This window comes from Pleurodeles waltl, chromosome 7 (assembly GCF_031143425.1).
Source record: "Pleurodeles waltl isolate 20211129_DDA chromosome 7, aPleWal1.hap1.20221129, whole genome shotgun sequence".
NCBI classification, from domain to species: domain Eukaryota; kingdom Metazoa; phylum Chordata; class Amphibia; order Caudata; family Salamandridae; genus Pleurodeles; species Pleurodeles waltl.
Genome location: NC_090446.1, coordinates 789,057,957 through 789,073,297, shown reverse-complemented (window position 1 = coordinate 789,073,297; position 15,341 = coordinate 789,057,957). Strand labels below are relative to the sequence as shown.

At 46.4% G+C, this 15,341-nt stretch overlaps 1 protein-coding gene across 5 annotated transcripts in view; it reads left to right on the top strand.

Moving 5' to 3' along the window:
• The window catches only part of SLC23A1 (solute carrier family 23 member 1), a 381,822-nt gene that overhangs the window by 218,521 nt on the left and 147,960 nt on the right, over positions 1 to 15,341 (top strand). For all 5 annotated transcript variants that reach the window (XM_069199322.1, XM_069199324.1, XM_069199323.1 and 2 more), the window contains exon 3: positions 10,531 to 10,653. In XM_069199322.1, the coding sequence (XP_069055423.1) occupies positions 10,531 to 10,653 (123 nt within the window). The remainder of the gene's footprint in view (positions 1 to 10,530; positions 10,654 to 15,341) is intronic.

Below are 15,341 nucleotides of genomic sequence, written 5' to 3'. Positions count from 1 at the left end.
GTTGTCCCTTAAATACCCAGAGCAATAATGGGACAGCACCCTGTGCTGCCTATGTAGGGGAACGGAGTCTGAGGGTGTCTAGACCAGCCTCATAAAAAGAATGTAACTTTAAATGTACCTCAGCATTGTCATGTCATACCACCAGGTATTATGTTACAGAGACCTCCACAGTTCTGCAACTGCATCCCAGTCCTTACCTGTAACGCCCCTGTTGTTCAATACTGGGAAATACAGCTCAAAGAATGTTTTGCATGCTTTTTATTTGTAATATATTTGTATTTTTCGTTGGCACCATAGCAAAAGCAAATGATAGACAGCAGGTCTGGAAGTCAATCCTATTGTCTGCATGTCAACAACAATCGTCAACCCACATCCCTTCCACCCCCACCAGAGACACTTGTTAGCCCATAGAGGTATGTTAATGTATCAGGATACCAGATCGTAAACAGCACCTGCATCAGATAAGAACATATTTACTCCCACCAAGTCACGCCCCGATTTCCGACAGCTCTAGAGAATATTATTCTATCCATTTTCCCCATACTTTACGAAATTTTGGGGGACAACCCCTGCTGGCATATGTAACTTTTTCAGCTGCCATGTACATGTCCATATCCATTCTCTTTTCCTGCAGTGTTGGACACTCCCCTGTTCCCAGAGTGCACCGCATCCTTGAGCTTTATCTTCCCCAATCAAGACACGCAAACACACACCCACACCCACACACTTACATACCCTATATCAGCACACTTCAGTACTAATTTCCAATACTTCCTGATGTTACAGAACTAGGACCCCTGCATAAATCGGCCAATACACCTCAATCTGTGCCAGATTTAGAATATTTAACTGTATAAGAAAATGAGAGTTTAATGGTCACATTGTACATTTTGGACTAATAAAACATACTTTGCTAAGGTCCACCACAATCCATATTCCTTTCGTCATTTCAAGATGGCTTTAACTACCTGCAAAGTAATGCTGTTTTTGCACAACACCATATCAAAAGTATGTACAGCAAAGCAGAGCCTGACTGTAAACCAGAGGAGGCAGTGACACACTTAAGTATCACAATGTGACACTATGACAAAATATGCATCTTAAACAGCTGGCATCTTTAGTGAAGGGTTCTCAAAAGAATCTAGCTTGTGCCAGCAAAATACTTCCACTCCCCTCTTCATACTATTCAAATGACATGGTAAGGGTGTTTGATGGCGAGCAAAAGTAATTACACAATGTGATGTGTTTTCTGCTTGATTATTGGTTAGTTCAATGTACTATTTTCTCTGTCTGAAAGTGTATAAAAAGTCTCAAATTGGAAGCCATACTAGGTCTTTCCATGATCTATCAAAGAGAAAAACTTAACTTCAAACCTCTATTGCTTTAGCACTTAGAATCTTTTTCAGGCTCCTTCTTTAGAAAGCAGGGTCTCCAAACACCTTAGATTCCCAACACAGACTGTGGAACACTAACCAGAACATTGATACAGAGGTAGTTAGACTAGTGATTTTGGGCACTGGATCTGAGACCAAGGTACAATCTGAAAATAATAGACACATTCTCAGACCATGAAATGTTTTTCAATGTAAACCCCGAGATTATGCTGAAATATAAACTCCAATCCCTGGTTCAGCACGAGTGTATACAATTCATTAAATAAATCTATGCACTTCATTATAGGTTTAAAGAATTAATTAGGGGGAAAATTAGGCCCAAACATTAAAATGTCCAATATTCAGAGACACTAGATTACTAAATATTAATGCTGACCAATTAAAAATGCCACTCAAAAATATGAGGGGGTGCTAGAGAGCCCCACCACAAGGTGGCCACCACTGAATGAGGCTCTGCCGGTCGGAGACTCTAATCCGACATTTATCTGCTTCTGACTGCAGCATCGGGGTCTCCCTCAGTGTGCCTGGATGCTACTGCAGATGGTGTGGTATCCCTGCTTTGGTGGCTGAGGACGGCGACGCGGCTGATCACAGTGAAGAACTCCAGCATCGTGCCCGGAGCTGCCTCGTGGGTGGCTCCACCATGGGGACTGAAGACGGCAGACCCCCACCCTGGGCCCCCTGAGTGTTGTGGGGCGGCTGTTCCACTTCTGTTCCCGATGGGGCTGGGCGGAGGACCGGGTCTGCAGGCTGCGTGTTTGCAAGCAATGCGGCTGCGAGGTCTTCGAGTCTTAACTGAGACTGAGAGCACCGTGAGGTGAAAATGGTACAGTAACATGGCCCAAATGGATGCAGGCACTGATTGATACCGGAGCCGGCCAAGGGGGAGCACCCTAAACTACCTGCTAGGCCAGCAGTGATCCACAAGAAAAAGGTGCGGCTGATCGAAAAGTCCATCGCCTGGTTCGACCCGCTTTGGCCCTGCATCGGCACCCGGGGTAAGGTAAACTGCGGCCGCTGAGGAGGCTCACCCAAGCATGGTGGGCCCTACCCGGGGCCTGGCTGTGCTGTTCACACTGTAGCCGCCACAGGCTGGGACTGTGTGGCTACTGGGCCTAAAGACCGTGCTGCCCCAGAGGCATGAATTTGGGAGACAGCAACTGAGGGCTGCAGCGGTGAATGAGAGGACACCAGAGTCAGTCACTGGGCAAGCTAAGGCGACTGTACTGCTGCAACTCAGCTCAGCTGCACAAGACCATCTTTTCCCGCTGGCGCTGACCCCAGGGTTGTGGCACATGAGTACCTGTATGACGGACATGTGATCTTCTACCCTGACTGTATTGACATGATATAGAAAAAGCCCTTGGGGCAACACAGCTCCATCTGGGGCCGGAGCATAGTGAGAGATTGGGGTGCGCCTGCACCGCGCATACTGGGTCCAGGGTGGATTATCGGTGCTGTGATCACCTGGGGGCATAATTGAGTGGATCTCGAACACTATCTGAATATGTGTGGTCTGTGAAGCTAAGAGACCATTCCTCCAGTCTTTCTCCCTTAGACCATATACCTGTGAGTATGCCGGTCTATGGGGACCTTCCTGCTGCCCTTCTTCTGAGCACAACATTAGAAGTGCCATATACTGCTGCCCCCTGTGCTGGCCTATATCTGGGGGACTGAGGCCTGTCTAAGGAACAGACGGGCAAACCTGAAACATATTTATTGGAGAGTCTTGGCCTGGCCGCGCCCCTTGCGATTGCCTGTGGGGTGAGGCAGGGCCCATCTCCGCCCAGTCAGGTTGCTCTTCCTCAGTCCTCACATACCTGCTCACCAACATTAGCGTATGCGGTGGGCCAGCCAGACAGCTGACTTACCTTCCTCCCACTGGAGGGAACCTCAGTATAGTTGGTCTGCTCTTGCCCCCTCTCCCTTCGGCCTTCCTAGGTCAGTGGTGTGGCAGGGCCCTGAAGGAACTGATACCCTATTAACGACTTGCTGAGGGTAGCTCCTGTGAACGTTTACACTCGGCATTGGGGGCAGTTGGTATGTTAAGAAAGTTTACAGTATTTGATTGTTCAGAAACTTACCTGTCCTTTCCCTTTCCTAACACTCAGAACTGTGCAAAATAGAGCAGATTAGATATGTGACGTGGGATATCTACAGTCTTAATGATAGGCTTACGGCACATCATGTGCTACCCTCCCTGCAACAACACTAGATAAACATCTGCATGCTGCAAGAGTTACATCTCACTGAGGGCACTGGATCTCACCTACGAGTGGGCTGGGTTGGAGAGTGCCATCTGGCTTGTTACTCCAACTACGCTCAAGAAGTAGCTATTATCATTCACAAAGGGCTTCCCTGGAGCACGCGCGGAGTCCTCTGTGACAAAGAAGGCAGGTATGCCCTGCTGTCAGGGGCACTACACAGCCACCCAATTCAACTAGTCTCAGTGTATGGTCCAAACACAGGGCACTCTTGTGGGGAGGAGATTTTAATGTGGTATTAGATCCCCACACAGACTACTCTGACAAGTCTTGGTGACCTCACCCAAGGGTGGCAGAGCAGCTGCGCTTGCTAATGACAGCTAACCACCTGACTGACCTCTGGAGAGCATGCCACACTGGCGATGCAGAAGACACATGTATTTCCACTTCAAATAACACATGGTCACGCATTGACTACTGACTGGCAACGTGCGATTTGTAAGCATGGACCTCAAAGTTTGAGCACCTCCTGTGGACACTATCCGATCATGGTCGGTGCTCTTGAAGCTGCACCCACCAGACTGTGCTGCACGCGCTTTCACCTGCTGAATTCCTTTTTTTGCCTTGCAAGATCAGCTATTCCAAGCAGATGTTAGATCAGCCATAGTGGACTATTTTCAGCAAAACGAAGGGTAAGTGTACTCACAGTCAACACTGTGGGAGGCTTCAAGGCTGTCATACGGGGGAAACAAAGCATGCGGGGATAATAAGGGCACTGCATGGTGATGTGGCGCAACTTTAACCTGACATACAAACTTTGGAACTCCACTACTTCGTGAGCTGCTCGGCGTCCTTCCTTGCGGAGATCGGGGGCAAGCTGGACGAATATGAAGAAGCAGCCAGTAGAGAGGCCGGTTATCTAGGTAGGGAGACATCCGCATGGAGGGGGATAGAGCTGCAAAGACACCAGCCCACCTTTGGTGCAAATTGTGGGCCAGCGATTATTTTGTTGAATTAGATGGGGACGCTCAGCGTGAGTGTGTGGGGATGGAGACTGTACAAAGCGAAATGGCTGACTTCCACTCCAAAAACTACACAACCACACAAGATGCAACACCACCAGACCTCGTTCCCTATTTTGACTCAGTGAATCTGCTGTGGTGAGATGAGGGCCACAGAATGTACCTAGACAAACTGTTCATGGTGTGAGTGCTAGTTATCTCCTCGCTACCGGGTGACAGGGCCCCTGGCCTGGAAAGACTTACTGCTGCCTTACACAAGGAATATGCAGGGCTCCTTGCCCTGTATCTCCTTGAACTATATGAGGAATCCCTTTCCACAGGTATCCTCCTGCCTACGTTGCGCAATGCGCTGATTGCCCCAATACTCAAGCCAGAAAATGATCTCAGATGGTGTGAGTCATATCGCCCTTTTCCATGATTAACGTGGACAACAAAATTCATGTGAAATGAATTGCTTTGCACCTCCTCCCACTTTTACCACACATCACGCACCTAGACAAGTCTAGGATTGTACCTGGCAGACTGACTGCACACAATCTGCATTCTTCTTTGAGCTGGTACATACTATTGATCCTGCACTCCATGGGGCTGTGGTATTATTAGATGCCACTAAGGCATTTGATTCCTTAGAATTGCCTTATCTGTATGCATTGCTGACCCACCTTGGAGTGAGCCCCAGATTTATTAAACTAATCTAATGTATGTCCAGCCTGTCGTCCGAGTATGCATCAGTGGGGGAATATATCCCCTTCCTGGTTTCACAGGGCACTCGATAGTGTCCCCTATTTTGTTGGCCCTTGCTGTGTATGGAACCGCTGGAGGTGAGATTCTAGCAGCACCACTCCCACAGAGGTCTGGCTTTTACACTTTGCCACGTTTTGGTGTCTATGTGCGGGGATGATTTCACCCTGTATGTTAAAAATCTACAAGATAACTTGGACCCATTGATATGCGAATTTACTGGATTTGGTGGTTTATCGGGCATCACCATCAATTGGGCCAAATCAACCTTGTTCCCTTTAACGGATGTTACAGAAACGTTTGTCCCGGAATGTCCACTTCGTTGGACATGGGAGCCGGTGCATTATATGGATGTCTGGCTAAGCAGAAACCTTGACAACTTGTGGAGAGTCAACTATTGGCGTTTAATTACATGGCTTGAGAAGCGAGTGAAGGACTGGATGAGACTTCCACTGTCACTGACTGGGCGGCTAGCTATCGCTAAAATGGTGGTCCTCCCCAAATTCCTGTATTTATTTCTTAATCTGCCGCTATCATTGCCACTGTATTTTCACAAACGGCTCTGATTGCATTTGGTGACACTCGCATGGGTCGGGAAATACTCTTGTATCATGTGGGAGATATTAATCCTTCCCTTTGAGCAGGGGGGACTGGGAGCCCCAGACATGGACTTGACCTATTTCTGTGCTCAGGCACAATTCATGCATTACTCACTTTTCCCCATGCAACTTATTGCACCCACAGCACCAGAATATGAACAGGTTGCACTATGTCCTCTTGAGATGGCCTTGTACTTATTCCCTCAATGGCTAAGTGCATGAGTAAACACAATAGGCTGCATGATCTGGGCATGGCATGAGCTTGAGTAATGTGCCAGAGTGGACACCCTCTTTGCTCCATCGATGCCACTCATCAGCCACCCTTACCTTCCAATAACGCACATTGCTGGTACTCAGGCTCACCTCTGGTCCTTGCAACTAAATACAACGGGAGCAATATAACTGGACAGTACTTTCGTTATGCCACAGCAACCACTACAGGGCCCCTCCTGTGCTGCAGGTGCTGGAAGCATTTCTCACAATGCAATCCTGTGCAGGCTTGTACCACGACAGCATGTGGGATACAGGAGGCGGCACCGGTTTGCTTCCCTGTCGCCCATCGGGTGTGGGAGACTGATTTGGGTGCTTCTATGATTGATGCCCAATGGCAATAGTGCTGTGTCCAGTCCTGCCCAAAAATATGCTTCACCAACTGCACTTCAAGTATTTGCATACGCCATATCACACTCCGGACAAGTTATTTCACATGGGACTTGTCAAGGACACACGGTGTAGATGCTGCTCACACCCTAATGCAGACATCATGCACTTGGTGTGGGATTGCCCGGCGGTTCAGGGCTTTTGAGCCTAGGTGTTTGCAACTTTATGACACCACAGGCCAGGTGATGGAATACTCGCCAAGTGTCGCGCTGTTGGGATACATAAAGGTTTTTGCTCTGGCTGTGCATAATCAGATGGCTCTGCTCCTTCTCCTAGCAGATCAGCAGGTGGCAACGCACTGGGGCAAACATCTGGAGCTGCGCAGGGCCAGATGGCTCCGACATGCAGCCTATTGCCAAGAACAACTCACAGCGTACCGGGAGCTGATGCCAGTGCGGTCCCAGCCCCATGACATCTAGGCCCCTTTGGAGTGTGTGGGGGAAGGTGATGCTGCCATGGCTCCAGCGGTTGCACCTCAGCCGGAAGTCACTGTAGGAAGCTGGCCTGGTGTGTGGTGGACACCTTTGTTGTTAGCACCCTGTATCAGGTCCAGGTATCCCCTATTAGTGAAATGCAAGCAGTGTCTAGGAAGCCAGGGCTCTCTAGAGGTAGCTGTGGATGAGCAGCTATGATTTATCTAGGAGGCACGCAAAGCTTAAGCAATACAACTAAAGCCACACAGCACTATCACACATGAAAGAACTACACAGTGTTACAACAATAAAGGTAATTCATTATAGTAACACAAATACTCGAATACTATCTGGAGGTAAGCACACACTAACTAGATACACAATAGCAATCAGTAAGGAGCATAAAAACAACAAGCATTGGCAAAAGTATTCAAAAATAGTGAGGGCTCTCTGGGAGGACCAAACCATATACTCAGAAAGTGGAATGTGAGATACAGTCTCCCACCCAAGGATGTGGAGTCGTTAGAAGGCAGCTGGAGGAACTAGGAACCCCAAGAGGTGAGTACCAGAGTAACTCCCAGCGACCAGTAGAGCAAAAATAAGTACTTGGTTTTCCCCAGAACCAACAGAAGGACTTAGCAAAAGGATTGTGCAAGACCCAGACCAGACTGGATGAAACCGAAGGTGGATTCTGGCAGAAGAGGACCTGCAAAGGAAGGGGACAGAGTCCAGTTCGTGATGGAGTGTCCAGTCGTGGCAGGAGACACTACCCACCCTTCTGTGGATGCAGGACCAGGTTGACGGGGGAAGAAGAAGACCAGCTGTGCAGCACAGGTGATGAAGAGGTGTCCCTGAAGTGATGCAGATGGTGTCCCACATCGACTGCCGGGTTGCAGTTGGTCAGTGGTGCAGGAAAACAACCAACAAGCCTTGGGAAACAAAGGAGAAGAAAACGAAGAGTTGCAAGAATGAAGAGGACCAGCAAGACTCAGGGGACTCGACCCTTGGAGGGGAGTCCAAGGTGACCCTCAGAAGTCGGGAGAGCCAACAGAAGCGAATGCAGCCCCACAGGCAACCCACTGGCAGCAGGCATAGTAAGTCGCAATGAGGCCCTGTCAGCACACCTGAAGAGGAGTCCCACGTCGCTGGAGCAGCAAAAGGAGACTGTGCTTGGCAGAATGAAGTGCTGGAGGCCGGGGCTACACAGAGTGTGAAGATCCATTGGAGCAGGTCCAAACAAGCCTTGGTAGCTGCAAGAATCGCAGTCCACAGGGGTACTGTCCTGCAAGGAGAGGCAAGGGCTTACGTCTCACAGGTTGGAAAGATGGCAGAAAGGACCTTGGGGACCCCTCCAGATCACCACCTGTGATGCAGGATCCATGTAGTTTCAGAGGAGAGCAGATCTACGCAGCCGGACATCGAGGCAGTTGGTGCCTGCAGATGCAGAGGAGCGATTCCTTCACTCCAAGGGAGATTCCTTCTTACTTCTTGGTGTAGGCTGAAGTCTCGCTGACCTCAGAGGATGCACAGCTGGAGAAATGTTGCAGTTGCAGGAAGAAGCGAGAGAAACAATGTTGCAAAGTGAAGTCTTCGTCGGAGTTGCAAATTGTCAGTTCCTGGAAAGTCCAGACGCAGTTCCAGTGGCCAGAAGATGAAGTAAACGATGCAGCCGAGTCCTGGGGAAGTCTTGCACGTTGAATTTGAGGACCCGCCCACCAGGGAGATCCTTAATAGCCCTAGAAGGGGGATTGGTCACCTAGCAAGGTGACCACCTCTCAGGAGGGGAGCTGTGACTTCACCTGCTGATCTGGCCACTCAGATGCTCCAAGGGGCCTCTGCAAATTTTGGTTTCAAGATGGCAGGACCAAGTGGCCACCTGGAGGAGCTCTGGGCACCACCCCTGGGGTGGTGATGGATAGGGGAGTGGTCACTCCCCTTTCCTTTGTCCAGTTTCGTTCCAGAGCAGGGACCAGGGGTCCCTGGGCTGGTGCAAACCGGTTTATGCAAGGAGGGTACCAAATGTGCCCTTCAAAACATACTGGTGGCTTGGGGAGGCTACCCCTCCCAAGCCTTGTAACACCTATTTCCAAGGGAGAGGGTGTTGCCGCCATCTCCTACAGGAAATCCTTTGTTCTGGCTTCCCCTGCTTGAGCTGGCCAAGCAGCAGGAGGGCAGGAACCTGTCTGGAGGGTGGCAGCAGCATGGGCTGCCTGCAAAAACCGGTAGACTGATAGGAGCAATAAGGGTGTTCCTCTATCAAGCCCCCGGAGTGCATGGAGTCCTGCAACCAATACTGGCAACAATATGGGGTTATGATACCAACATGTTTGATACCAAACATGCCCAGATTCGGAGTTATAATTATGTTGCAGGACACAGGTAGTGAGTGACATGGGCAAAATAGCTTCCCCACACTTATGAAGTTCAGTGCAATGAAGCTGAAGTTCATAGGGCTGTCTCTGCTCATGCAGGGGTACCCTCACACACAGGGACCTGCACCCTGCCCTCTGGGCTAGGAGAGCCTACCATAGGAACGACTTACAGTGACCTAGTGCATTGACCTGTAGTGAAAGGATGCATTCACATTTTCACGCAGGCTGCAATGGCAGGCGTGCAGACACATTTTGAAGGGAGCTCCCGTGGGTGGCTCAATACATGCTGCAACCCATGAGGAACCCCTGGTGCCCCAATGCCCTGGGCACCTAAGTACCATATACTAGGGACTTGTAAGGGGGCACCAGTATGCCAATTGTCGGGTGTGCAAAGTCCTAGACAACCATATTAGAGGGAAAGAGCATAATCACTGGGGTTGTGGTTAGCAGGATCCCAGTGAAAACAGTCTAAGCATACCGACAGAAGGTAAAAAGTGGGGGTAACCATGGTGAAAAGAGTGACTTACCTACAGTCACCACCTTCATGACATTGGTCGCTTAAGATACCAACTGACACTGCGCTGCCTGTCCATGCTGACAGTTGCCATGGTACACCGAGCTGTGTACCTACAACTGGCTGAATATTTATGAACCTTCTTCTGAGTTTCCCCTTTTCTTCCCCCTTGTTCCTTTGTTATAAAGAGAGCCTCAAGTAGTTCAGCTGGCGATGTTAATGCAGTTGTATCGTGCCAACTGCAATTTATGTAGCTGTGCATGCTCTCACTGTTTCTTGAATGAAAATTTCAATAAACAGAATTTAAAAAAAATGTCACACAAGAATATAGTTTCAGGAAGAAGAAAATTAACATATAAAAAGGAAAAAGGCAGCAACACAAAGTGAAATGTGCACAGTAGGAGCAATGGAATTCAAGATAATGCAATGAGAAGGTTAACTAACATTATGAATCCTTGCCATACACTTCAAGGTGTCGTACATCTGTGTTTACAATGTATTTTACAGACAGCTGGATACATTTATTTCTGTAAATTATAATTTTTAGAGCTTCTAGATTAAACTTTTATAATGTAACTGAATGATCATCTTGCTCCTTAAATCTATTACAGAATCAAGAAGGCACCCTGAATGAAACTTCGTTAACAGTGAATCCAGGGAGCAACAACTTAGATCTAATTTACAAAATTGAAGATGTTCCTCCTTGGTATCTCTGCCTTCTGCTTGGATTACAGGTAAATCATTTTGATCTTTTTGCAAGTATTGGATCCACAGGCACACTTTGTGCACCTTTAGCCACAAAAAGCAAACACGGCGTGTCTACAAGAACTATTGGGTGATCATGGCTTCCGGGGCAGGATCCCTATTGCCCTTACTCTTGAAATGTACACACTCATTCAACAACAAACATACATACAGTGAATAATAGATTAATTTTGCTGGATAATACTCATATTTTCTGCGCCACTCAGGTGGTCCCGTAATGCGTAAATATAAAATTGAGACACTATATGACATAGGATAATGTGTTCTGGGAGGGCATAGACGGCGACGGCTCAGATCATCCTTTTTCCCCCTTGACCTTCCAGTCTTGGGGGATCAGTAGTTTGAGGCAGTGGTATAAACTTGCCTCCCCCCCTTTGCAAAGTAAATGGAGGGCCCGACCGTGCATAATGCAAACCAGTGCGCGGTGCATGACTGCTGTGGGGGACCCTTGGGGCTCGGCACCCCCACCTCGGTGGCAGCGGGTGCTAAAGATACACAACTGGTTCGTGGTACTTTGTGCACCCTCTTGCTCTGTGAAGGCTCGTTTTAGGCTTGCTCCTACCATTATTACTATTGTTGATGTTATTTTTGATGTGGTGATTTTGTCTTCTGAGCCTTTGTATTTCCCAAAATACAGAGTTTTGCTAGTCAATGCACCAAAAGTCGAGGTGTGGTCATGCACGAGAGCGGCAGCCATGACACTGCAGTTCCTGCACCCTTCTGTGGGCCATTTTCATTTCTTTTTCAAAGCGGAAAAATGCAGAACTCTCTACTGCACAGCAGCTGCTCCTGATGCAAACATTTTGGGCCTAATACTCACAGGGGTCCGAGGAGAAAAGAACAGTAGAGCAAAGGGGCAGTACGAGGTCGGGCTGCTCTGTGGTTGAGAATTATGGCAGCCGCAGTTAAATGCACCTTCTGGTTCTCAGGGGCTTGTAACAGCTGGACACACCCTCCTGCTAGGATAGAGATGGCACAGTTTCTATGAAGACAACTGAGCAGTGGCCGACCGGCCGATACTGAAAACAAGTAGGTGAACCAGAGGTCATTCTCACGCAGAATAGGAGCTCTTAGCCCAGGTATGGACACTGGAGTTTGCTGAAGGCGAAGGTAAGAACCAAAAGCAGAGGCAGCGGCCCAGGGACCATGTTCAACATCCTGTAATCCGTGGCATCCTAGTGAGAAACTTACAAGCCTACAGGCAACAAGAGGGTTAGCAGTTTCCAACACGCAGTACTGAAAGCTAACCATCCCTCTAACCTAAACCCTCATGATTTATCTGCTCAAGATGGAAGGCGCAGCAAGGCAACAGCTGACTTATTTGACTCTTGATAGAGCGAACCGTAGTAATAATTTACCTGTGTTCGGACGCTCTTTAGGCCGATGAATCTTTTGACTAAGTGGGAACTCTCCGTACTCTTATATCGATCAGTCGCATCAAATCAATAATCAATAACGAACATAAGCAATACCTTGATCAACATAACACTTAACAATTAATCCAGAATACATTTCGGCGAACCCTGACCTTTCAGTCAGGAATAACCACACCAGTTTATTGCAAAGTTAGTGAATTTATTTCCCTATATTAACAAAGCTAGCACAATATATATGTGCCTCAACACCAAATGATAAACATAAATGAACATTAATAGCTGTCCATAACGGCGGAACAAGTGTAATCTATGTAGCATTTGAATCACAAGGCATTCGATAATGGCAATGCAAATCACTAATACGATAATCTGTAATGAGCTAATTGCGTACATTTAGTCAGCATAACAAGATCTCAAATTGCATCGTGCGACATATGGAATCCTCGTCTAACCTCAAATTAGCATCGGCATGTGGGACTTCATGCAAAAACAATTTAGCAACATAAATTTAGAAAACTCCTAGCTAGGGCTCTTATCAAAATCAGCAGTTGGTTACCTAAAAGAAACACAATGCAATTTTACAATTTTCCTTTCATATTTACCAATTACGATCAGCATACAAGGAAGTCTTCGTCTCACAGGTACCGTTTCTCGATCAGCATGGGACGGGGCAAAGATGCAGGGGTGGACGGGGCAATTGCCTCACGGCGGCAATAAAACTACTACTTCATGCAAAGGGCATTTCAAAGTTAAAGTCTCTAGGGCAAGAATCATTTAAAGTCTCTTTCTCTCGATTAGAGAAAGCATCAAAGTATCTCTCAAAATGGCGTCGCAGCAAGATGGGCCATAATAGCTACGAAATGACGCAATGTCGGGCAATAGCTGGTAATGGCTTAATTTCTTCTCGTGCACCTGGTTTTTATAGACAACAGTTCGAATCCAGTAGGGTCTTCCATTGGAGGGTTCATAGGTTAGCTTCAAATTGTCCAATCAAAAACGACAGTTCTCAAGCTTTTACTTAAGCATACATTATCCTTGGAGATGGGTACGCACGTTGCAACATTGTATACCAATTAGTTCACTTTCAGAGCCTCCATTGTCCGCACCTGCAAATCGACCTTGGAGTAAAGAGAAAATATGCCAGGCTGGCACGAAACTTTAAGATAAGCATGTGAACGGTCTCAGTGGAAAAGTACAGCTTCAAGCAAAAATACACGTTTAATAGCACATTGGAAAAATACGAGCATCTAAACCGTGAGACCAGGCAACTAGGCCAAAGCCTCCATTAAAGTAATGCTAAGCTAAAGCATTTCAAACAAGCAAATCGTAGCACACGTTTATGATTATGTCGGATTAGTGCAATTCTAATACACCACGTTATATAAAGCGCGCTTATAAATGTTGGCAAACTACTCTAAGGGCACATTTTGTCCCCGTACAATCTTTATTAGTTCGGTTAAAGTCACACATGATTATTTCACACTACGTTTATGCGTTAATAAATCAAAACCTTCATTTTCTGCTTCATCAATCCCTCCTCTGATGACTACTGGTCATCACACAAATTAAGCCCACAAATTTTATTCCATTAAAATTCTGTCAGTTCTCTTTTCCTTTTAGTTCCCCTAGTTTGCGCTTTGTATTCTTCTGCCATTCTTTTCATAATTTTCTCCTCCTTTCTTCTTTTAATTCTTTCCATAATCATTATTATTCCCCTTTTTATTCCCCAAATTCCAAATACACAAATTATCACTATTAAAATTCCCTCTATTATTTTTAACAATATTCCATTCCAAATTCCCCCAATCCAATGTCCCACGGAAGCAAGTCCTTTTCCAACCTTCTCCCACACTCCTGGTTCTTTCAGTTCCTTCAAATCTGCACTTTCTTTTGTTAGATTAGCAAGCATAGTTTTAATTTTCACACTATTGTCAGGAATATATGTACAACAGTGTCGTGCACCAAGCATTTTGCAAACGCCACCATCCTTTGCTAAAAGAATGTCTAAAGCAAGCCTATTTTGAAGAGTCATAGCTCTTTCCGCTGCAAGTTCAGCATCTATCAGGATTATAGCACCTGAAAACTTTGTCAACATGTTATCCACTATAGTAGACAACTTTCTTATCTTGATGGAATTCAGCACAACTCCCAATGAAGGAATCATGGCTCCAAATATATCTCCTACCACAGCAGCTGCGGTCTCTCTTTTCTGGATACGATGGGATCCAGATGTCTTTTGAATCATCGATAGGTCATCCAGTTGATAAACCTTTGGGAACACTATACCCAAATAACATCTCCCCCACCATCCCTTTGGAAGACGATAATAGGCATTATACCCACAAATGTAATATACACCTGGAATGACAGGGTCAAGTCCATCCATCATGAATGTCCATTTGGCCTTAAAGATAAACGTGTGTTTACACTCACTCGCTCCTACAAAAATGTTGTCATAATAAGATTCACCTCGATATATACAAAACTTCCCTACATGCCAAGCATCTAAAGCAATTTTCCCTTGTGTCTTTATTGCAGCAAAATCATAATTATCTACTGAAGTCCTCTTATGTAACTCCTTTTCTAATTTCGCCTTCATTTGTGCCCTTCTATCATCTGTGCGATCTAAAAAGCTTATCTCTACTGCAGAGAGCGAGCAGGTAAGATTTTCCCTATGAGCGTGAGCCGTTTCAAAAGGTAGCATTGGCTCGAAAAATTCCCTCATTATCTTAGCATCCCAATCTTTAGCAATCTGGCTTAGCTGCGCTATTATAGGAACATAAGCAAAGGTAACATCATAATTTGAGTAAAAATACTGTATGTTAGTTTGACCATAAAACCTAGACATTACTATACTACATGTAATCCCGTATGTAAGAGGCATGTGGTGATATGTCACCCCTTCCTTCACTGATGTCGGTATCTGTGTACACACATAACAATCTTTCGCATCCATTGTCTCAACATATTCTGTTAGCAAGCGATAGAAAACATTATTCGAAAGCTCTTTCTGATCGTGCAAGAGTCTCTCATCCAATGCTAGCCTCTTCAATGCGGTTAGTTCAGTGACAGTAACAGGAGCAAAAGTAGAAGCAGCAATTTTCTCTTTCTCACCCTTTCCATGCATTCCAAGCACAATTGCCATTATTATTAGTACACATGCAATTACCAAGCCTATACACACATATTTACAATATTTCTTTCTATTGTTTTGCGTCATGATCTGTATAGAATCAGAGAGCTAGAAGCACCTATAAATGAAACTATTTAGCGATTCAGTT